The 21,317-nt window shown below is 55.1% G+C and overlaps 2 protein-coding genes across 2 annotated transcripts in view; one reads left to right on the plus strand and one right to left on the minus strand.

The window, feature by feature from the left end:
• The window catches only part of GRIK5 (glutamate receptor, ionotropic, kainate 5), a 49,931-nt gene extending 33,234 nt beyond the window's left edge, over positions 1–16,697 (minus strand). Inside the window, exons 1-11 of the mRNA XM_014531438.1 lie at positions 16,455–16,697; positions 12,916–13,044; positions 12,475–12,639; positions 10,090–10,187; positions 9,843–10,008; positions 7,688–7,866; positions 5,969–6,022; positions 5,711–5,872; positions 4,057–4,209; positions 3,580–3,684; positions 3,354–3,461 (exon numbers count right to left, since the gene is read on the minus strand). Of these exons, the coding sequence (XP_014386924.1) occupies positions 3,354–3,461; positions 3,580–3,684; positions 4,057–4,209; positions 5,711–5,872; positions 5,969–6,022; positions 7,688–7,866; positions 9,843–10,008; positions 10,090–10,187; positions 12,475–12,639; positions 12,916–12,994 (1,269 nt within the window). The 5' untranslated portion in view covers positions 12,995–13,044; positions 16,455–16,697. The remainder of the gene's footprint in view (positions 1–3,353; positions 3,462–3,579; positions 3,685–4,056; positions 4,210–5,710; positions 5,873–5,968; positions 6,023–7,687; positions 7,867–9,842; positions 10,009–10,089; positions 10,188–12,474; positions 12,640–12,915; positions 13,045–16,454) is intronic.
• ZNF574 (zinc finger protein 574) overlaps positions 14,513–21,317 on the plus strand; it is a 12,007-nt gene continuing 5,202 nt past the window's right edge. The window contains exon 1 of the mRNA XM_005883887.2: positions 14,513–16,243. Coding sequence (XP_005883949.1) covers positions 16,042–16,243 — 202 coding nt within the window. The 5' untranslated portion in view covers positions 14,513–16,041. The remainder of the gene's footprint in view (positions 16,244–21,317) is intronic.

Raw genomic sequence — 21,317 nt, forward strand, 5'->3', positions numbered from 1 at the left:
CCATAGGTGTATTCAGTTTTTGGAAATTCAGTGAGCAGTACATTTAGGATTTGTGCACGTTTCAGTATGCATGTTACACTTCCATAAAAATCTCTTAAAACTAAGAACAAACAAAAAAAATTAAGTAGGGTGGGTTCTAGAACATTCCTTGAAAGCTGCATGCCTTCCGTGAACCCAGGACCCAAATCCATATCCAGGACTTCCTGGAGTGCTGTTTAAACAACCCTGATCTAGTCCAGCCCCTTCACTCTATGAACATTTCAATTCCCCCACTTTAAAGGAGCGAACTGAGGATGGAGAGAAGACACCCACCACATTATGTAGCATGCGAATGGTAGAGCCAGGCCTAGAACGCAGTCCTCTGGCCTCAGAAAAGAGCAAAAATTGAGGCAAATCAAGGCAGTGTAGTGCAATGGAGAGGTATGTGGGCTCTGCCACCTTCTAGCTGGGTGACTGGGGCGGTCACTTAACCCTCATCTGAAAATAAGAGTACCCAACTCAGAGCTGCCATGAAGATTAAGTGCTCAAAGACATCAGCCAAGATGACTGATGTTTTTATCAAGGATGCCAGATCACAAGAGAGAAGGGGAAAGGACTCGTGTGTGCTTACCACGATCATGCTGGGCGCCACCAAGGTGCCTTCTGATCTCATGCAATCCCCCCACAACCCTTCAAAATGAGATTAATAGACCCATTTTACAAATGAAAGTATGGACAACCTGAGTGGTAGGCAGTGAAGACAGGAATGCCTGACCCAGAGGCACCAAAGAGCAGGATTCGACATCACAGCTGCTTGATGAAGGGAATCATGGGGACCAAGTGAGGGCTCTCCAGGAGCAGGGCCTGAGGAAAGGCCCCTGCACAGCCTCACCTCCTGGGGCCTCCTCTTACACCCTCACCTTCCTGTGGGCCTCTCTCAACTTGCCACCAGCCAGCCCTCTCTCAGCTCCAGACTTGTGAGCCCCACCCCAGGGACACTCCCACCCTGTTGAGAAACTTCTCCTGTTCCCTCCCTTGGCCCAGCCCTTGGGCATCACAGGCACCACACCCTATCTTCACTGCTTCTCAACATCCCACATCAGATCCCCCTCCCTGCCGACAGCCCAGCTCAGGCCTTGTACTCCCCCACCTGGAGCACCTCCCTCTTCTTCAGCCTCCCTTATGCACGCAGGAGCTATTCTGACATTCCAATCTGGCCCCGCCCCTTTCACTCAACACCTTCAAGGTACAGGGTAAGCATAAATGAGTCCTTCAGAGACCCTCCCACCTCTGTTGCAGCACTCACCACCCCTCCATGCTTACTAGGTGCCAGGCACCACTCTAGGCCCTGGGGACAGAGCCGGGCATAAGACAAGTCCCGACTGCATCTTGCCCAGGCATCCACACTGACTCAAGTCTGAATCCCCAAGTATCTGACAAAGGCCCTTGTCCAGAAACACAAGTCAGAAAATGTTAGTGAATCAGCAGGCACATCTGGCTGTGCACACGGAGCCAGCTACCTCCACGTCCAATCTGACAAACGCTTCCTGAGGCCCCTGCTTCTGTGGCTCCTGCTGCCCAGATGCCCACCCCTGTCTCCTCTGTGCACCCAACTCCTACGCAGCTTCTAAAGCCTAGTCTAATGCCACCTCCTCTGTGAAGCCTTCCTCGGGCCTTCCACAGCTGAGTCAGTCCCTCCTTTCTGTGTGAGAATGACTGTGTCCATGCCTGTCTCCTCCATTGAACTGGGATCCCCTCCCCTCAAAAGTAAGGAAACCATGAGGCCACGTGTGACTCATTCCTGTACCTCCAGAACTTGTGTAAAGCCTGATACACAGCAGCTTCAGAAAATATTTGTGGAATGAATGAATCCATCAAGAGAATGAGTATCAGGAAGAGAACACTGGCTTATGGGCCTTGGGGAGAAGAGATAAATGTGAGAGGAAGCTCGAAGTCCCTAGGATCGTGGCTCTGCTCTCTTGACACCCCCTCCCTGACCTTTGCCCCTGCTCCCCACCAAGGACCCTATCTCTTCAGGCCCCGGGAAGGCCCTGGAACTGGCAACACTCCCACAAGCACAGAGGTCCGACTTCTGCCAGCCAGCCTGCCTGGCCCACAGGGCTCTCAGTGAGGCTGTTACGAAGTGTCTGGTTTCCTGTCTGCAGGCCATCTGTCCCTCCCCAGCAGGATCACTGGCCCTTCTCCAGAGGGACTCGAAGTCCACTTTTAGATCAGAAGTTCCCTAGGGACTGAGGGAATGGCCCCTCGACACTCTGCTTTAGGGGGCCTCTGACATCCTGTGGAGCCTGTGGTAATGCTTTCAACCTCAGCATCCATAGCACTAGCCACCTCAGCTCACAGAGGCACTGAGGGACCCCCAAGACGTAGATGCCAGTGGGCCAGGGACTTGGCTGCTACAAAGAGCATGGCTGTGGCATGCCCAGCCTCTAAGCCCAGCTGCTCCGGACAGCTTCCTGCTCACCAGATCCTGTGTGTCACCCCTCCCTGACCTCCTAGAGGCCACTGTGCCTGGCGGGTGGCAGGGCTGCAGGGGAGAGGGCAAGGCCTCGAAGACTAACACTCCGCTCCAGCAGGGACTTGCTGTGGGACCTGTTTCCTTACCTTCAAAAGAAGGAAAATAAGACAAACCTTATGGAGTAGCTGAGAGGTTTAAAGAGTGACACCTGGAAAGGGCCTAGCACAGTGCCCGTGCAGAACAGTGCTCAGTGAATATTCCTGACCCACAAGGCCTGGCTCTGGTCTGGCAAATGCAGGAGCAGCACCAGCGGGCTGCAGGACAATGAGGGGACGAAAGGACTGGAGATTCAGAGCACAGGCTCTGGGGCCTCAGAGACTCACTTCCATCCTGACTACGCCATTTACTTGCTGTGAGACCCTGGGCAAGTCGCTCCACCTTTCTGAGCCTCGGTTTCCACATCTTCAAGATGGACATTAAATAAGTTAACATGTGTGTCAATACACTTGGCAAGTGTGACAAAATGGCCACTCCTGACCGTGACTGACGGGGCCTTCCATGGGCCAGACACTGTGCGGTGCCCTGCCTGCGTGGCCGCGTGGAATGCTCATGGCGCTCTCCTGTGAGCCAGGCCTTCCTCTCCGCTGTGCAACGAACAGCAGGCTGGCGGAGCCCGGGCTGGGCCGGCTGTGAGGGCAGAGTCTGTGCCTCCCCTGCCCTGGCAGCGATTAGGATGGTAACACCGTGGCCCAGTCCGGGGTTGTTGGGTGCATGAGTCACAGCCCCATTGCGCTGTGCGCTTTGCCAGCTGAGGCATCCCTCCTCCTGACCAGGACTGGGCTGGGCACCACTCAGGAAAGGCCCCTTCGTTTACTGCCGCCCCACAAGGGCCACTCACCAAAATGGTCGTGACCACCAGCGTCTTGTTGGCCAGCGTCTGCGACAGGTTGATGTCCAGGGTGGTGGCGTTCATGGCCAGGGTCCGGTTAGAGTACCACACCCCGATCTGGGGAGGAGAGGGGTATGGTATTCTAACCGGTGGGGTCCCACCCCGCCCTCCCTCCTTTCCACCTCCATCCCACCCCACCCAGTCAGGGCTCTGGCTTCACCCTGGGCCTGCTCACCTCACGGTGGCCCTGCCGGGACTTCTCTAGGATACGCAGGGTGTAGTTGGTCCTTTGCCCTTTGCTGTTGAATTCGACCCGCCCGGTCAGCCCGTCATACTCTACCTAGCAGGGTGGGAGGTGGCCAGAGGGAGGGGTGGCAGGAGCCCAGAGTGATGGGTGGGAGAGGCCCAGAGGGAAAGAGACAGAGGTGGAGGGGACAAGAGAGAGGGAGAGGGACCAGGAAGGACCACAATTAAACAAGCAAGACCACACACCAGCAAACGCGGGGTGATGGAACAAAGACACAGGACGCAGCAGTACCGGCGGGCAGAGGAAAGCCAGGAAAGGAGGGACAGAGGGAAGAGCAAGGAAGAGGCGCAGAGGGAGCAAGAGGTGTTGGAGGTGGGGGAGAGGGCAAAGGGCCAAAAGGTGGACACAGTGAGTCCCCCACCGGAGGCAGGCTGATTGCCCTCAACCCTCCCACTCCCAGCTCACCATGCGCAGGTAGTTCATGAGGCTGGTCCCGTGGGGCCAAATGTTGGCCGACGTACAGGCCAGTGGCTTCACACCGATCTCCTGGCTGCGGTTCAGCTCCCGGACGGCACTCACCACCACATGCACGGCATCAAACATCAGGGCAGCCGACAGCTGAGTGGGGGCAGAGGTGGGGCGGGACAGGGAAGAGGCAGCTTAGCCAGGGGAGTCCCCGAGCCCCCTGGTGCTACCCCCAGCCCTCAGACAACTCTCTGGTGTCTTTCTCGGGGAATGCATGTGACAGGGAAAGGTGTGCATGCTGCCAAGCCTCTATGGCAGCAACCCTTCCTGAATGCGTGTGACCATGTGTCTGTTCAGGGGAGGGCATGTCTGAGTGTGCCTGGACAGCCAGTTGTGTCACCCCCAAAGGGGGTTCATGGGCCTGAGGTGAGGGTGTGCCTGGGAATCTGCATGTCTGTGCGGTTGATGCAGGCTGTAGACAATGGCCACAGCCCCTCTCTCAGTGTGCCTAGGGATGTTTATGTGGGTGGGGCTGGGCAAATGTTCCTATTTGTTTATACACAGGGCAGGGCGGGGTGTCTAGAAGGCAGGAGCATATAATGGCTATGAGCCTGGGCCTGGGAGACAGGCAGGTCTGAGCTGAAGGCTCAGTTCTATTATTCCCTGTAGTGGGCCAAGTCCCCACTCCCCTCTGAACCTCAGTTTCCTCCCCTATATAGTGGGGATAATTGCCATCTCTGCCTCTGAGTACTAGGGTGGGGATCAAGCAAGATAATGCAGCAAAGAACTCCAAACAGCGCCTGGCACACGGTGCGGGCTCCATACAAGCTGCCACTGAGCTGTGATTGATGGCACAGGGCGTCTGTGAGTGTGTCTGCGAGAGTACGTCTTAGCTGGGTGGATGTGCAGGTGTGAATCTCGTGCTATGCAGGTAGGCGCAGGGGTGCGAATGAATGTGCCTCTGTCTGTGTCCATGTGTGCACATCCGACTGCATGGCTCGGTATCCGTGAGTTTCTGTGCACGCAGGACTGTCTCAGTATCTTGGTATATGACTAGATGTCTGTGAGCAAACACACATAAATATGCATCTTTTGTTTGTTTGCATTTATTCAGCATATATTATCAGAAACCTACTCTGAGCCGGGCTGTCTTAGGTGCTGGTATATAATGGTGAACAGAGAGAAAGCCCTGCCCTCAAGGAACTTAAATCATGTATGTGTATCTATATCTAAGCAAAATATAGAGCAAGCCACATGGTAATTAGATAAGCAAAGACAGGTGCTATGGAGGAAAATACAGCAGGGAAGGGGGCTATATCGTGGGGAGTTTCCCATATTTTAAATGGGACCAAGGAAGGTCTCACAACTAAGGGGACATTTGAGCAATGACTTGGTGATGAGGAAGCGATGCACAGGCCCTGAGGTGCGCATGTGCTGGGGCGGCAGAGGCACCTGGAGACCAGTGTGGCTGCTGCACCATGGGAGGTGGAGAGGAGGACAGGTCAGACTTATCTCAGAGTGAGGCTGCATGGCAGGTATTCGGGAAGTGAGTGGAAGCACCAGAGGCTCTGAGCACCAACTGGCAGAGATTTGAAGGGGCCCAGAGTATCTGTGTGCAGAGTGTCTGTGTGCGGGGGCGAGGGGGCGTGCTCACCGCAGGGCCCGGGTAGGTGCTGGCTTCGCAGTTCTCTCTCCAGGACATGTTGAGGCTGCGCACAAACTCCGGGTAGAAGGGGTGCGAGGTGTTGAACATGGAGAAGCCCAGGATGTTGGAGGAGTCCTCCACGATCCCGTCCAGGTGCAGGATGGGGAAGTCCTGGGACGAGAAGAAGGGTGAGGCCCGGGGCCAGGCACCACTGGTGCAGATATCATGGGAGGGAATGGGGTCACAGGGGCTGCTGGGGGTACGCACCATGGTGGTGAGGATGTACTTGTAAAATGCTGAGATCATGCCTAGCTCTGAGGCCTGGAGAACACCGGCAGGAAAAGAGGCGACCAGAGAAGCAGAAATGGGGAGAAACCGAGAGGGAAAGAGATATTTAGAGACAAGCCTGGCGAGAAGGCACCCCGTGGGAAATACAGTAAGAAACACCCAGAGATAGAGAGAGGCAGGAAGAAGACACATGTGGGCAGGGGGAGACCTTGATCCCTCGCGTCCAACCCTGCTGACTGGTAGCCCAGGTGGGATGTAGGCGCCTTGAATGCCAGCGCCCCTCATTAGGTCACTTAAAAGGCTGCCCTCTGGAGACAGGCACAGGGACACCTCAGAAACAGGGCAGGTGGGGAGGACAACCTTAACCTTAATGCCCAGGCTGCCCACGCCAGGTTTGGGCTGCTCACTTGTAAGGCTCAGCCTGGTCCCAGGTCAGATAAACTACCCCCGCCACCTTTAAAAGCCCTTTGCAGCAAAGGCAGCCAATATGGCTCTAAGAGTCATGTTTTGAGCCCCTTTTCTCACAGCCCCTGAGGAGAACAAAGCTAGAAGACCAGGCCAGGAATGCCCAATCCTGCCCGCAATGGACATTAGAACTTTAACCAGCACCAGCTTGTATTGCCTGAGTGTCAAGAGCTGTGATCATATGGGTTATAGCCCATTCCACGACAGGGATGGACAGGCTCAAGAGGAAAGTGACCACAGGTCCCTGGGCTCACACGGGGAGGGCCAGGTCTCCGGCCCAGGCCTGCTACCTGAGCATAATCTTTCCTATAAGCCACCCTGCCTCCAGAGCCTATGGGTGCTGTCCACACCTCTTCCTATAAGCTACAATCAGCAGTGACATACGGTTTTAATTTTTTAAAAACTGGAGAAAGCCCTAGCCAGTTTGGCTCAGTGGATAGAGTGTCGACCTGAGGACTGAAGGGTTCCAGGTTCGATTCCGGTCAAGGGCACATGCCCGGGTTGTGGGCTCGATCCCCAGTGGGGGGCGTGCAGGAGGCAGCTGATCAATGGTTCTCTCTCATCATTGATGTCTCTAACTCTTTCTCCCTCTTCCTTCCTCTCTGAAATCAATAAAAATATATTTTTAAAAATAAAAACTGGGGAAAAATAAATAATACAGGTTAGATTATGAGGAAAAATTAAGAGCAGGGAAGCAATGAATGATGAATGAATGTGGGTCACTGGTGGACAGCATGTGGCGGGCCAGCATCTGACATGGCCTCTCCTGGGTGGCCTTGAGGCAGACCGTTCCCCGCAGGAACCCCAGCTTCGTCATCCACAAATGATCATCACACGTGCCCACAGGGTGGGTGAGAGCCAAACTAAAGAATACGTGCAAAGTGCCTCAATATACAGCAGAACACGCACTTCGTAAGGATACTAGGAAGCTCCCCGTAGTCTGGGCCAGGCAGGGTCCCATGAACTTTCCCTACCACTCACTCATTATCCCTCACTACAACCCACTGAGGCAGCAGCTGTTCACAGGGAGGGGAGGCAACTGTCCAGAGTCCAACGAGGGCTGCAACTGGGGAACACCCGAGCCGAGGGACAATCTTCCTGATTATCTCTGCACACAGGAAGCAGGTCTCCATACCCCATGTGACCACCGAGGCCTACGGGCACTAGGCTATGTGCTCTGTCCCCCATGTTTCTGTGTCTGACCCCATAGGGAAGCAGAGACAGGGGACCCACCTTACGGAGGATGAGGTGGGAGATGGAGGCATTGGCGTCGATGATAATGGTGGACACCTTGTCATCACGGATCTCCTTGAGCAGCGGCGTGGGGTCCCGGCTGTCATCCAGCATCCTCACTGACAGCGTCTCCTTGGAGATGAGGAAGCCTCGAACCAGCTCCTCCAACCGCAACAGGCCTGGGGGTGGGTTCAGTCCTGGATTAGAGCCCCTCCATGTGCCTGACATGGGGCGAACACTCCCTCCTCCTCACCACCATGGGGGAACTGGGGAGAGGATGAGGGTGCACTCAGGAGATGGGCAGCTGTCTGTCCAGAGTGCAGCTGGCTGTCTTGGGGTACTGGACCAGGGTCCTCCCAAATTAAAACCCCAACCTGCACTTCCTCCCGACTGCCAGAGGCCTTCCTCCTGCCACCTTCTGCCCCCACTGATATGTGTGACAGGCATCTCCCACTTCACACGTGCAAAGCCACATTCTGCTCTTCTTGCCCAAACCAGCATGTCTCCCAAGTCGGTGAACAACTCCAGCTTGCCAGTCTCTCAGGCCAAAAACCCTAGACAGCAGCCTGGCCTCCTCTCTCTCTCACACCCACACCCAATCTACCTTCAAAAGACATTAAACCCATCGACTGCATACCCCACCATCACTGCCCTGACCCAAGCCAGTGTCATCTCTTGCCTGTTACAACAGCCAAACTTGCCCCCAGAGTCTGTTCCCTACTCTGCAGCCAGAACCATGGAAAGCAGACGTGTCCCTTCTCTGCTCCAAATCTTCTAACAGCTTCTCGTTCATTCAGAGCGAAGGCCAACGTCTGCAAGGCCCGCCTCCATCTGCTCACCCTCATTCTCTCCTGACCTCATCTCCCCGTCACTCCCTCTTCCCGGCCACACAGGTGTCCTCCATGTCTCACACTATCCTGTGGCCTTTGCACTTGCTGTTCCCTCTGCCTGGAACACGCTTCTCCCAGATCCACCTTCAGATCCTCACTAAATATCACGCCCTCGATGACTCCCACACCCAGCATTCCATTTCAGACTGCCCCCTCATTCCAGCACGCCCAGTCCCTCACCTGTTTGTTCACAGGACTTTTCCCTTCTGACTAAACAACGTCCTCATTTATGTTCATTGCCTAGCTCCTCCCTTTAGAATGTAAGTTTGATAAGGGCAGGGATTCCGGCTGGCTTGCACATTGCCATATCCTTAATATCAAGCAAAACGCCTGGCACATAGCAGGTGTTCAATAAACACCCTTTGAGACAGGAATTCTTCCTGGAGGTTTCTGAGCATACCCTCTCTCTCCAGCTGCACACCCACAGACCCACAGCTTCTCCAACATCTCCACCTAAATGTCTCACAGACCTCCAACCCAACTGTGCCCCCGAATGACTCTCTCCTCCTCCTCGACAGGACCTGGTCACAATTCATGACCCTGCCCTCTCTCCTCCCTCACGACTCTTCTCAAATCTGTGGTCTGTCCATCCCACGGCCCCACCTGGGTCCTAACCAGCACCATGTCCTCTGCCTCTCGCTGGTCTCCCTGCCACCTCTCATGTCACTCTCCTGTCCCTCACCCCACCCTATGTGGGAACCTTCACCATCTTCAGGATAAGATGGACACAAGGTCCTGCCTCGTGCTCCTATACTCCTGCCGCAGGGAATGACTTTGAGCCTCTGAAAGGGGCCACACTCCCTCAGTCGCAACTTGGCTTGCCATGCCCTCAGAACATGGTCCCCCTACCCCCACCCTTCAGGCCCAGCTGCGATGTCCCTTTCTTGGGGATTCAGGCTCCAAACCTTCCAGACTTTGTGCTTCAACAGCCCCTGCTTAACTCCTAACACAGCACGTGTCACTCCATATCACAGTTGCTCAACCACTGTGTCCTCCACTGGCTCGGAGCTCCCTGAAGTCAGGGGCCATGCTGAGCAGGGGCCTTGCATCTGGCAGGTGCTTCATACTATCTGTGGGCTAAATGGTCCCTTCAGGAAGTGGGGGGAGGGCTCAGTGGAACCAGAGCTCTGGGTTCCTGAAGGGGAAGGTATAGTGGGGACCAAGAGATCGTTCCAACCAGGGGGCACTGATGACTGTGGGAGACTAGATCACTTGGGAAGGGAGTTTGGGGAACAGAAAACGAAATGTCCAGTTTCCTCCCTCACACTCGGCCTTGGCGCAGATGAGGCTGGCCGAGGGGTAGTTGAAGGACTTGAGGATTCGGGAGACCGCCAGGCTGACATCCTCGTTACTGGGGTACAGGCTGACAGATGCAAAACGAAGGTACTGGAGGCGAGGCGTCTCCTCGGGACCCACCTTGATGTGGGGGATCTGGACAGAGAAGGAGCTTTTGCTTCTATCCTGCTCCCTCCTCCCCATCCTCACCTCCCCGGGACCCGCACCCTGCCTCACCTCCTTCTCCCCACAGATATGGCTCACGGTGGAAGCAGATGCAGGGCTGGAGGAAGGCCCCAGGACAGACACGACCCCCTTAGGCAGGATCTGACACACTGTGAGGGGTAGGAAGAGACCACAGAGTCAAGGACCCTTTCCCTCCTCCCCATCCCCACCACCAGGGAACCACCCCAGCCCAGGAGTGGAACTGACACTCCTCCACCATGGGGATCCAAGGGCCCAATCCCTGCCATCCTAGGGAGGGGCACAGACAGAGAGAGACAGGGAGAAATGGCAACAGAGAGACAGGTCAAACCAGAGAAAAACAAAGAGAGGAAGAGGAAATACCAGGGGCCTCTTCTGGCTGCAGATCCAGTGCCAGGTCACTCGGCCTGCATTTTCCTCAGCCTTTCCAACCATGCTACAACCTTAGGTGCATCCAACACCCCTTCCACCCCGAACCCGTGGCCAAGGTCCCCCCTACCCTCTGCACCCCAAACACCATGCTTCTGTGGCATTTGCTTGCTCTACTTTCTTCCACATTCTTTCCCCTTAAACATGTGTGCATCTCAAGCCTCGAAAGTAGAAGCTGTTGCTATGGCTGCCCAATGCCCATTCTCAAGGCAGAACCCTGACTTTTCCTCAGGGAAGCCCCGTGGTTCCCAGGATCGATTGTCACCTGACCCAGGATTACAGAACCATATCGTCCTGGCCACTGTGATTGGTTCGGAGGCTGAAACGGGCTCACACCAGGCCTTGGGGACCCTTCCCCAGGTCTTCTGCTACAATTATTACTGGGTTTGCTAAATTGGTGATATAAGTTCTGAGCTGTTGGAAACACACTGCCACCAGTTGGGAAGGGCATTCCTGAAAATTAAGCCAACTTAGAGAAAAGCAGGACCCAGAGATGAAGACAGAGAGATCCCTGCCACATTCAAATAAAAGCATCAAAACTAAATGCCTTATCTTCCTCCAAACTTGCTCCTTCTATAGTTTCCACACTGGTGAGGACTCACCATTCAAATACCTGGAAATGTGACCCTTGCTTTCAATATGTCTCCAATAGCCAATTAGACACCAAATTTTCTTTTTTTGTCCTCAAATCTTCTCACATCTATCCTCTTCTCTTCGACTCCTCCTCCCCTGCTCTACTTCAGGGCTCTCAACTCAGCCTCCTCACTGATCACCTGAATCTAGCCTCTGGATTCACTTTCACCAGCTCCCTGGGCTAAACCCACCGACAAGTCCCCACTGCCTACAGGTGAAGGCAACATCTTCAAGCCGACTACTGCAGGCCTCCTGGAGCTGGCCTGCCAGTCTGCCCAACCTCACCTCCCACTCCCAGTCACACTCTAGTCCAGATGTCGTCTCTCATGATCCTCCTAAACATGTCCTGAGTCCAGGTGGTCAGGATGGGTGTAACCCTGTACCCTGTTCCTTGGCTCTGAATACTCCCCCCTCCCCTCCACCCCAGCTCCAGACTACAAGCACATGCCCAGAACACCATCTGTCTCCTCACCCTCTATCCCAGCTTCTCCCAATTTATATTCTGTGCTGCAAAAGTCAAAAAGTCCAGGAAACATTACTCCTCATTCTCCCTCTCAGTGATTTGAAATATACATGAACATAATAAATGCTCTGATAAGGCCTGTAGGAAAGAAATCTGTCTAAAACACATTTGAAGGCAGCATCTCCTAAAGGTCTGTAACTCCAGCATGTTAACTGACATTCATTCAATCCACAGTGTTCAACGAATACTTATGCACCCCTACTATGTGGCATACTTTGAGCAACATCACTCTTCGTATATATTTTGTTCATCTTTCAGAGCTCAATGTCAGTTTAGCCTTCTCCAGAATGCCTTCAGTAGCCCTGCCCCTTAGGCCCCTGCCTTATTGCCTGGGCCCCTCATTACTCAGCCCTGGAAGCTAAGTGTCTTTGGTCAACTACGAAGCTTATTTTTCTTTTAAATACATTTTTTATTGATTTTTAGAGGGAGAGAAGAAGGGAAAGAAAAACATCAATTGAGAGAGAAACATTGATTGGTTGCCTCCTGCACACACCCCTACTGGAGATTGAGCCCGCAATCTTGACATGTACCCTGACTGGGAATCAAACCAGAGACCTTTTGGTGCACAGGAGGACGCCCAACCACTGATCAACACCAGCCAGGGCAAAGCTTATTTTTCAAATGAGGCCCTCAGGGCAGGACTGGGCCTGATGCCCTCTCCATCCCCATCCCCAGCAGCACCATCTCTGGGAGACAGGCAGAGCTGACATGAAGGAAGGGACGAATGGAGCTAGAAGAGGACAAGGCGAGCTAAGGAGGTAGGGGGGCCGAGGGACCCACTGAGGGGTACTAGCCAGCCCAGCCTCACCCCACACCCCCGAGGCCCTGCTCACTGGTGTCCGTGGTCTCGTACTGGCTGTCCCGCTGCAGCTCAAAGATGTCCACTTCCACTCGGGCCTTGGCTGGGACCTCGATGATCCCGTTGATCTGCTCCCGGGCCAGGGCCAGGGCCAGACGCTCACCACGGCCACACACCGTCTGATCATCCAGGATTGCAGCTGAGAGGACACAGGGGTTGGGGACCAGACTCCGAGATCCTGGGGTGGGAGTGGGGATGGGAACTGGGGTCTGGACTCCTGGATCTGAGGCTGAAGAGAACTGAGTCCAGGGAAGAAGTAGCTGGGGACTGCTGCTCCTCAATGCTGAGGAAAGCTGAGAGCGGAGGCCCGGATCCCTGGGTCCTGAGGAAACGGCCTGCCTGCGTTCCCAAAGAGGAGCCCAGGGTCCGACGGGAGGGTCTCTGAGGAGGCAGGGGCAGGGCTGCAGGGCCTCACCCATGCGCAGTGATGAGAGCACCTGGCAGCTGGGGCTGGCAAAGGCGACAATCAGCAGCAGCAGCAGCTCAGCCGGCATCTTCCTCCCCTCCTCATGGGGACGCAGCTGCCGCGGCCCCCACTCGCCACCTGCAGGGATCACCATGGGGAGACTGAGCCCCTTTGGAGGACTGCTGGACAGGGTGACCACGGACCTGGGACATTGTGAGTGAGCTCTGAAGGGCCCTGCCCTCATTAGAAGCTGACAAGACAGTGCTGAGGGCATTGCTAGGAAGGAAGCTCAGACTGCAGGAGCACTACTAGGGAGGCGCTCACAGCACTCAGGCACTGAGTGGGAGAGCCACTGCTCAGGAATATTCACAGCTACCAAAATGGGAGGGAAGCATGATATGGATCTCAGGTGAGGGTGAATACCAGGGACCATCCCCACCCCACAGGAGACCAAGAAGTGCCACCCCCCTACCCATTCCGCCCTTGGGCCCTTGTCTCTGGGCAGGCAGCTGTTACTAGGCAACAGAAACCGGCTGGAGAGGATGCAGTGGTTGCTAAGCAACCCCTCCCAGGCCTCACTTGCCACCTTCCTGACGTCCCTGGTTCCCACAATTCCACAGGGAGAGAGGCCAGGACATCCGGGGTCTGGAGGGTAGAGTATCCGGGAGTTAGGAAACTTGGAGAGAGAGGAAAAGATGGAGAGAGACACACATGGAGACACATAGATAGACCGAAAGCAGCTAAGGGGCTAAAAGAGTAAAGACAGAAAAGGGGGAGGGGGAGAAGAGAGAGACAGAAAGAGAAAAAAAGGCTAAGAGGGAGGAAATATGAAAAGACTCAGGAATGGAGAAAGGGAAATATAGGCAGAAATACAAGTGACCAGAAAGATGATAAGAAGACAGGTAAATGGGGTTAGAAATGGAGAGGATAGAGGAGGAGAGTTACAGGGAGATAAGGAGAGAACTAGGAGAGAGAAGGAGGGAAGGGACTGGAAGGTAGGGAGACACGGAGATGGAGAGAGAATGGGCAGGACAGGCAGAAGAGAGAGAAGTCAAGATACAAGAGAGACAGAATAGAACAGGAAGACAGAGAATGGAGACACAAATCCACTCAAGACGCCACCAAAGAGAGCCAAAGGGAAAGCAAGGCAGGGAGTGCACTGTCTGCCCAGCTCTGGGCAGCTAAAGATTGGGGGGAGACAGTGCATCTTTGCTTCCCACAATTGTTCCCCACCTCTAGCAAGTTAGGGATTCCTGTGGGTACCCCAGCCTTCTGCAAGATGACCACTGGGCACGGGTGACTTGAGCCAGATGTGCGACTTCCCTTGGACAAGGGCTATGCCCTGTGGGTGTCTCTGGGAGAGGGTTACTGTGAGGCCCAGACTGCTGGGAGGTAAGCCTTGGGGTCGCCCTGTACTCCACCCAATCTCCAAGGAAGGAGCGCTTGCTTGCGCTGGTAAAAAGGCAGAACAAAACCTGCCTAGGGAGGGCAGAGACACAATGAACACTTCAGACTGTCCCTTCTGGCCAGGAAAACCTAGGTCAGGGCAGCAAGAGACCCCATCAGTCCCCGCTCTACCCCAGACTCCCATGTGACCTTCAGCAAGTCTGTCTGTCTGTCTGTCTCTCTGTGGGGACTTCTGGGAAGATAGGCTGGGGGTATAAAAGGGCATATTGGACAGGCTGGGGGCTGCAGACTGCAATTTGGATCTAAGGTGAAGGCCTGTCAAGAGTGGAGCAGCAAGGAAGACTGGGAGACCCAGAAGGAGAGCTCAGAGGGAAGGAAGTGGAGGCTGGGACTGGGAGAGAGGCAGAAATGAGGCTGTCATCCTGCGACACCAGGGACTTTGGGGCAAATCAGGGAGCAGAGACTAGAAGATGAAAGACTGAGGAAGATACAGGGGCCAAAAGGGCAGGGGCCCAAGGGTGCCAGACACAGGTGGGAGCAGAAAGACAGAGACAGAGCGCTGGGCCAGGGATGGGGGCCGCAAGATGGACACAGGTGCATAAGAAGTCACAGACAGAAAGACAGACAGACCTAAAGTAACCGGGACTAAATAAAAGAGAAGGACACACAGACATCACCTAGGAGACACCAAAGGAGACAGAGACCAGAGAGAGGGTGCGAGAGAGGAAGAGGAGGCAAGCCTAATTCCCAGGCTCAGGGACTTAGGTGAAATACAGCAGCAAACTGAGCAGAAGGGACTGAATTAGGGGGGTCCTGCCAGGGGAGGGAGACAGACAAGTGGGCATGTGAGATACTGGTATCAAAGGTAAGAAGGCAAACGGGGTGAGAGAGGGGGCAAAAGAAATGACAACAGGCACAAGAAGTGTGGGGAGGAAAGAAATTGCTAACCTCTGAAAAGAAAGAGGGCTCCTTGGAAAGAGAGGAAAGAAGTGTGTCAGAGCCACACAGCAGATCCATAGGAGAAGGGGTGTGCAAGACTGAGAGAGACAGACAGAGACAGACTCAAACTAGTAGAGAGAGGGAGTGAGAGTCAGGGAGGAAAACTGAGGTGGAAGACTGAGAGACCTGGAGGGGCACAGGCAGGGACAGGCAAAGCACCCATAGGAGGGGAGCCAGTCCGCATAGAGGTGCACCCACTCAGAGTGCCTGCGGGCACGTTGGGGGACCTGGAGCATTGAGGGGGGCGGGTGAGGGGAGAAGTGGGAAGAGGATTGGGGGGATTGTGGGCAAGGCCATCAAGGAAAAGAAAAGACAAAGTCACAAAGTGGACCGTGGAGAGGGGCAGTGGCTAAGGAGTGAGCAATGAAGGGGATACACCCAGAGTGAATCTGGGGAGGAAAGCAGAAAAGTGAGAGAAGGCAGCTGGCCTCCAAGCCCAGGGTTAAAGAGGGAGGAGGCCAGGTGGGCAGAGGCCCAGGCAGAGCACAAAGTAGACAGAGAGAAGTGGCAAGAGGGCTAGATTTGGCATGGCAGCCTCCAGAAGAGACAAGAGACAGGGGAGTTTGGAGAGAGAGAGAGAGAGAGAGAGAGATCGATCAACGGAGACACACCAAGAAATAGTTAGGATACCGGCAAAGAAGAGAGAAGTTGGACAGAGTCAGAAGCCCCACAGCCACGTGAAATGGAGATTCAAAAACAGACTTTTCCAGGAGATAGAGACCAGATGGCATGGGGATGGGTCCATGGCAGGCAGAGAGGATGAGGCTCAGAGGAAAGAAGAGGGAGACGGAGGAAACAGTGGGTGCGAGCAGAGCCGGTCACCGGTCACCGTGGAGCCAGACTGGAGAGAGCAGGGGCGGAGACGTGCCAGGAGTCCGGAGGAGTGAGACCACAGTCAGCCCCTCAGGACCCCAGACGCTGAGGGGCAAGGGTGAGCTGTGTACCCAGAAGAAGGGGTGAGAAAGGGCCAAGGGGAATGGAGGTTGGGGACATGGCAGGCCCCTGGTGGGGGAGGGTATTTGCCGGTCCCAGGAGCAGAGAAATGTGCCCCCCCCCATCCCCCCACTTCACCAAGCGGCAGTAAGTACAGCCTTCAGGACTCAGGCCGGCCCCAGCCCAACCCCTGCCCTGCGGACACTTACGGATCCTGGTGGGACGGAGGGCAGGGCTCCCTCGAGGCCCGAGAAATGACAGCGGGGAGATGCTCTGGCACTGGGCGGTGGTGTGGCTGGGGCAGGGAGGGGGGGAGAGGGCAGTCCACAGGGCCCCCTCCCCCACCTCCGGTGGTGGCCCCAACTAATCCAAAACGGGGGCTCCTCAGGAGCAGGGAGAAAGGACAGGTGAAAAAGGAGAGGGTGGGCCGAGGAGGGGAGGAAGGAGAAAGGAGAAAATGGAGGAAAGAAGGGGAGAGAGGAGAGGGCGAAGGAGCAAATGGAGGGGAAGGAGAGAGGAAAGGAGGAGAGGAAGGTGAAAATGGGAAGGAGGGGGCACAGGCAAAAGCCGGGGGAGGGGGAAGCCGGCCCAGGAAAGGGCCCCTGCCCCCTCCCCTAGCCGGGCAGGCCTGGGGGGGCCACTGGGGGTGAGGACTGGGTGGAGACAAGGAAGCCAGCCATCAGAAGTGAGGGAGGGAAGGGCTTAATGGGGGGGAGGGGGCCACCCCTTCCCCCCTCCCCCCAGCCTTGGCCCAGCGCCGGATGAGACTAGGGTCTGGAGTCCTCAAGCCCTCAGCCCCCGAGGGAAAAGCATGCTGGGGGTGGGGAGAGGCTGAGGAGTGGAGTGGCTGGGGAGGATGTGATGCTGGGAGACTCAGAGAGCCAAGAAGGGAACAGGCAAGGTGGAGAGATGGGAGGGAGGGAGAGGACAGGGAGGGGAGGAAGGAGAGGAGCAGGTGGAAGAGGAAGGCAGAGGAGGGTGGGGGTGTCCCAGGGGGTGCCCAGCGCAGGGCCTGGGTGAGAGGGCCTGGCCACCGACTCCTGGTCTCCTGTGAGGATCAGCCTCCGGCTCTTGGTCCCCAGCTGGGCCTGCCTCTCTGCTGCTGGCCGTCACCGCTGCCCACTGCCGCCTCCACCACTGCCACCTCTCCTTCTCCCCTCCGAGGCTGAGGCCGCAAAAAGATGAGGGAGCAGGGAGGAGGGCGGGCTGGAGAAAGAGAGGGGGCAGGCAGAAAGAGAGGAGGGAGGGGAGTCAGAGGAGGGGGAGCCGGTATTGGTCGGGGTTGGGGGCCCCCTTGAGGAGAATGCTGATGAGGAGAAGGCCCTGCATTGGATGGAGGGCCCACCCCCAGGCCACCCCCTCCACCACACCATGCCACCGCCCTGCCCAGGCAGCCCTTGGGCACTGGAGCCGATGAGAGGTGGGGAGACCTAATAAGAAGGCCGTGCTGCTGGGGGAGAGAGCTGACAGGGATGAAGAAATATGAAAAGAAGCAGAAAAAGAGCCATCAAGACCCACGGAGTTGGGCTAGGGTCCACAAACCCCACAAGGACAAGGACAGGGAAAAGCCCAGAGAAACGAGAAAAAGGCCCAAGGAGACAAGGAAGCAAACCACAGTGACAAGCAAAGGACTTCAGAGACAGGGCAGCTGTGGACCCAGAGAGCCCCTGTGAAGATGGAGAAAGGTCTATGGGAACAAAAGCCCTCCTCAGGGATGGGGAGTGGTCCATAGTGATGAGAGAAGGCAATGAACAAGAGATGCCCACAGAAATGGGAACAAGAAAGCACATCACAGAGAAGGGAGGCAGGCCAAGGAGAGTGAGAGAAGGTCACAGAAATGGGCAGGAGGCCCACAGACACCAGGGAACCTATAAAGATAAGGATGCAGACACAAGAGGCCCACTGAGGCAGGAGCAGCCAGCCCATAGAGAAAAGGGAGAAGCCCCCAGAAATAGAAATAGCCCCCACAGAGGTGAAGGGTGGTGAGTATGGGAATTCTCCATAACGCATAGAGAAATCCTTGGGACCTATGGAGATGAGTGGGTGGGGAGTAGAGGCCCTAAATTCTCTAGTCACCTGAAGAGAGGCAGTGGGAAAGGGCAGGGAGGTGGAGGGCAAAGCCAACTGAAATGGGAGACTTCCTCCCCCTCAGGAGGGAGCTGAGCAGGGCAGGGAGCTGGAAGAGAGAAGCAGCAATACAGATCTTGGAGTCGGGGTGGGTGGTGCAGGCCTGGGTGGGGGTGGGGGGTGAAATTTGGGGGGAAGAAACATGACAGTTGGTGCTGAAGGCTGAGTCCATGACTCACCACCAGCCCCAACTGCTCGTGATGGGGAGGAGACACTGACACACTCACGTGCAGCACCCCAGCACACGTGACTGCATGCCTCGAGCGCACATGTAGCACGTGGCAACTCACACTGGCCTGGCATGGGAAGCCCTCTGCAGCTGGCATGTGGGGCATCCCCAACATACATCTGACACATACATCTGACCCTGAAGGACCACCAACTTTGCACACACCTCCTTTGCTTATGCAGGGACTCCAGCTTAGAATGCTTGTCCTCTCTAAACTGAACCTGTCCCAGAAGTCTTAATCCTGTGCCACCATCTCTGGGAAGACTGACCTAGGCCTCAGTTTACTCCTGTATCATCTGAAGAGAAGGGACTAGCCAACCCGGATAAGTTGGGAGGTCCAAGCAGGTCAGAGCAAGAAAGGGGTCTGACAAGCCAAGCTGGCTGGCATTTTCTTTCTTTCTTTTTTTTTCAATTTAAACATTTTTATTGATTTTTAGAGAAGAAGGGAAGTGAGAGCAAAGCATCCATTGGCTAGCTCCTGCATGCCCTCTACCAGGGATCAAGCCCCCAACCCTGGGCATGTGCCCTGACTGAGAATTGAACCGGCAATCTTTCGGTGCACAGGATGACCAACCCACTGAGCCACACCGGCTAGCTGGCATTTTTAAGTGGGAAGAGGAGGCCTCAGCAGGAGTGCGAACCTGCCCAGGAGCACAGAACTTGTCAAAGGCTGAACCTAGCTTCCAGGCTCTCTAGCTCCGGCACTAGGTGATTTCACCCTGAGGGAAAACCCAGATTACCAGTTTTAGAGCTCACTGATTCCCACCAACTTCTTTCCTCTACTTCTTGCACTTAATCCATTCAACATGCCACTGGGTCCCACCTGCCAGGCAGTAGAGCCTGGGGATCATGAATGTAAAAACCTTGGAGTTAACTCCTGGGTTGGAATCCTGGCTCCGACTCTTCCTAATTATAGACAAGTTACTTAACTTCTCTGGGCTTCAGTTTGTGTGTGTGTGTGTGTGTGTGTGTGTGTGTGTGTGTGTGATTTATTTTTGTATTTGTTTTTTTGTTTTTTGTAAAGTGAAAATAGCTCCTCCCTCTAGGGTTGTTGAGAGGATTAAACCGCATAATACATGGAAAGCACCGGGCACAATACTGAACGCTTCAATACACTCAGGACATGTTCCAAGCTATTATTACTTGAGGTCCTAATAATAAAAATAACTCTTACGTAGCTTTTACTCTATGCCTCACAACAATCATATGGGACAGGGGCCATTATCCCCATTTCACAGATAGGAAAACTGAGGTCCAAGGAAGATGACTTGCCCAAAGCAACAGCTAGGAAGTGGCAGGGCCAAGATTCCACTCCAGTCCAATCCAACCCAGCCAGCCTGTTTTAATGACATGGGCCTGGTGTTAGGGAGTTTAATCTAGCAGTGGTTCTCAACCTTCTAGCCCTTTAAATACAGTTCCTCATGTTGTGACCCAACCATAAAATTATTTTCGTTGCTACTTCATCACTGTAATGTTGCTACTGTTATGAATCGTCATGTAAATATCTGATATGCAGGATGGTCTTAGGCGACCCCTGTGAAAGGGTCGTTCGACCGCCAAAGGGGTCGCGACCCACAAGTTGAGAACCGCTGATTAGTGGGAAATTAGGACGCCTGGGTAGAAACCAATTGCATGACATAGCAAAATTATAACTGGACCGTCACTCCTAGGCCTGACTCTGTGTGTGAAGCCCCCCGGTAGCTTTTTAGCCTCAGGAAGGTAAAGGACCACTTTCTCTGAGACTCGGTTACTCATCAGAGAAATGGGGGCGGGGCGTGATCCAAGCCAGTCTCTTGCAGCTGCCCTGTCCTTGGGTTCAGGGAGTCGCTCTAGAAACATTTGTAACAGCTCTGGTTGGGGCAACTCACTCGCAAACTCGGGGACCCGTAGGTCATCTACCTCCCTCCCCACTCACACCCTCCGTTTCTTCACATCAACTGCCTCTCTCTGCGTTACCTTTTTTCTTCAGGTTTTCCTCATTCCCTCAGATTCCCTCTCTTCTTGCTTTTCCTCTGACATTTCCCCTACCCCCTCCCTCAAGAGTCCCTCCGTTTTTCTCCTCTTCCTTTATTCCTCTCTTCCATACAAAGTGAATCTGGAGCCTTAATTTCCTCTTGTCTTCCCTCCCTGTGATTGGTTTCCTCTCCTCTTTGAGCTGACTTGTGCTTCTTCACTCTCTCCCTTCGCTCCTCGGAGTTCCTGCTCCTCAACTCCCCCGCCCTAGCCCTCGGGGAATCGTGTGCCTCAATTTCCCGACTTTCCCTCTCAACCCCCACGCGACTACCCGCCTTGTCCCCAAGATGGCGCCCGCAGCCTCACTCCGCCGCCTGACGTCATCACGCTGCCCCTCCTTCTGAGCCGTCCAGTGGAGTCGACTTGGAGATGGAGGAGGAGCAGCCTCCAGGCGTAAGGGGGCGGGCACTATCAACCCGGGACCAGCCGGAGAGGAAAGGTCCCTAGGGGATTGGTTGGGCGCTGAAGGGATCCAGACGCTCCATACTATTGGTCCAAGGTTCGGAGACGTAAGTGCCTATTGGCCAAACGGCAGGGGCTAGACGGGCAATGATTGGGTGCGTTTGGACGTCGCACGGCGGCCGAGGAGGAAGGTGGGAGGAGCGTTGCTGAGGGCGTTTGGGGGCGAGAGCGAGGCTGCGGAGCAGGCGAGAGGTGACGGCGGGAGCTAGAGAGAGCGCAGCGGTAGGGTGGCCGCGCAAGG

The sequence above is a fragment of the Myotis brandtii genome, unplaced genomic scaffold (assembly GCF_000412655.1).
Source record: "Myotis brandtii unplaced genomic scaffold, ASM41265v1 scaffold803, whole genome shotgun sequence".
Classification (NCBI taxonomy): domain Eukaryota; kingdom Metazoa; phylum Chordata; class Mammalia; order Chiroptera; family Vespertilionidae; genus Myotis; species Myotis brandtii.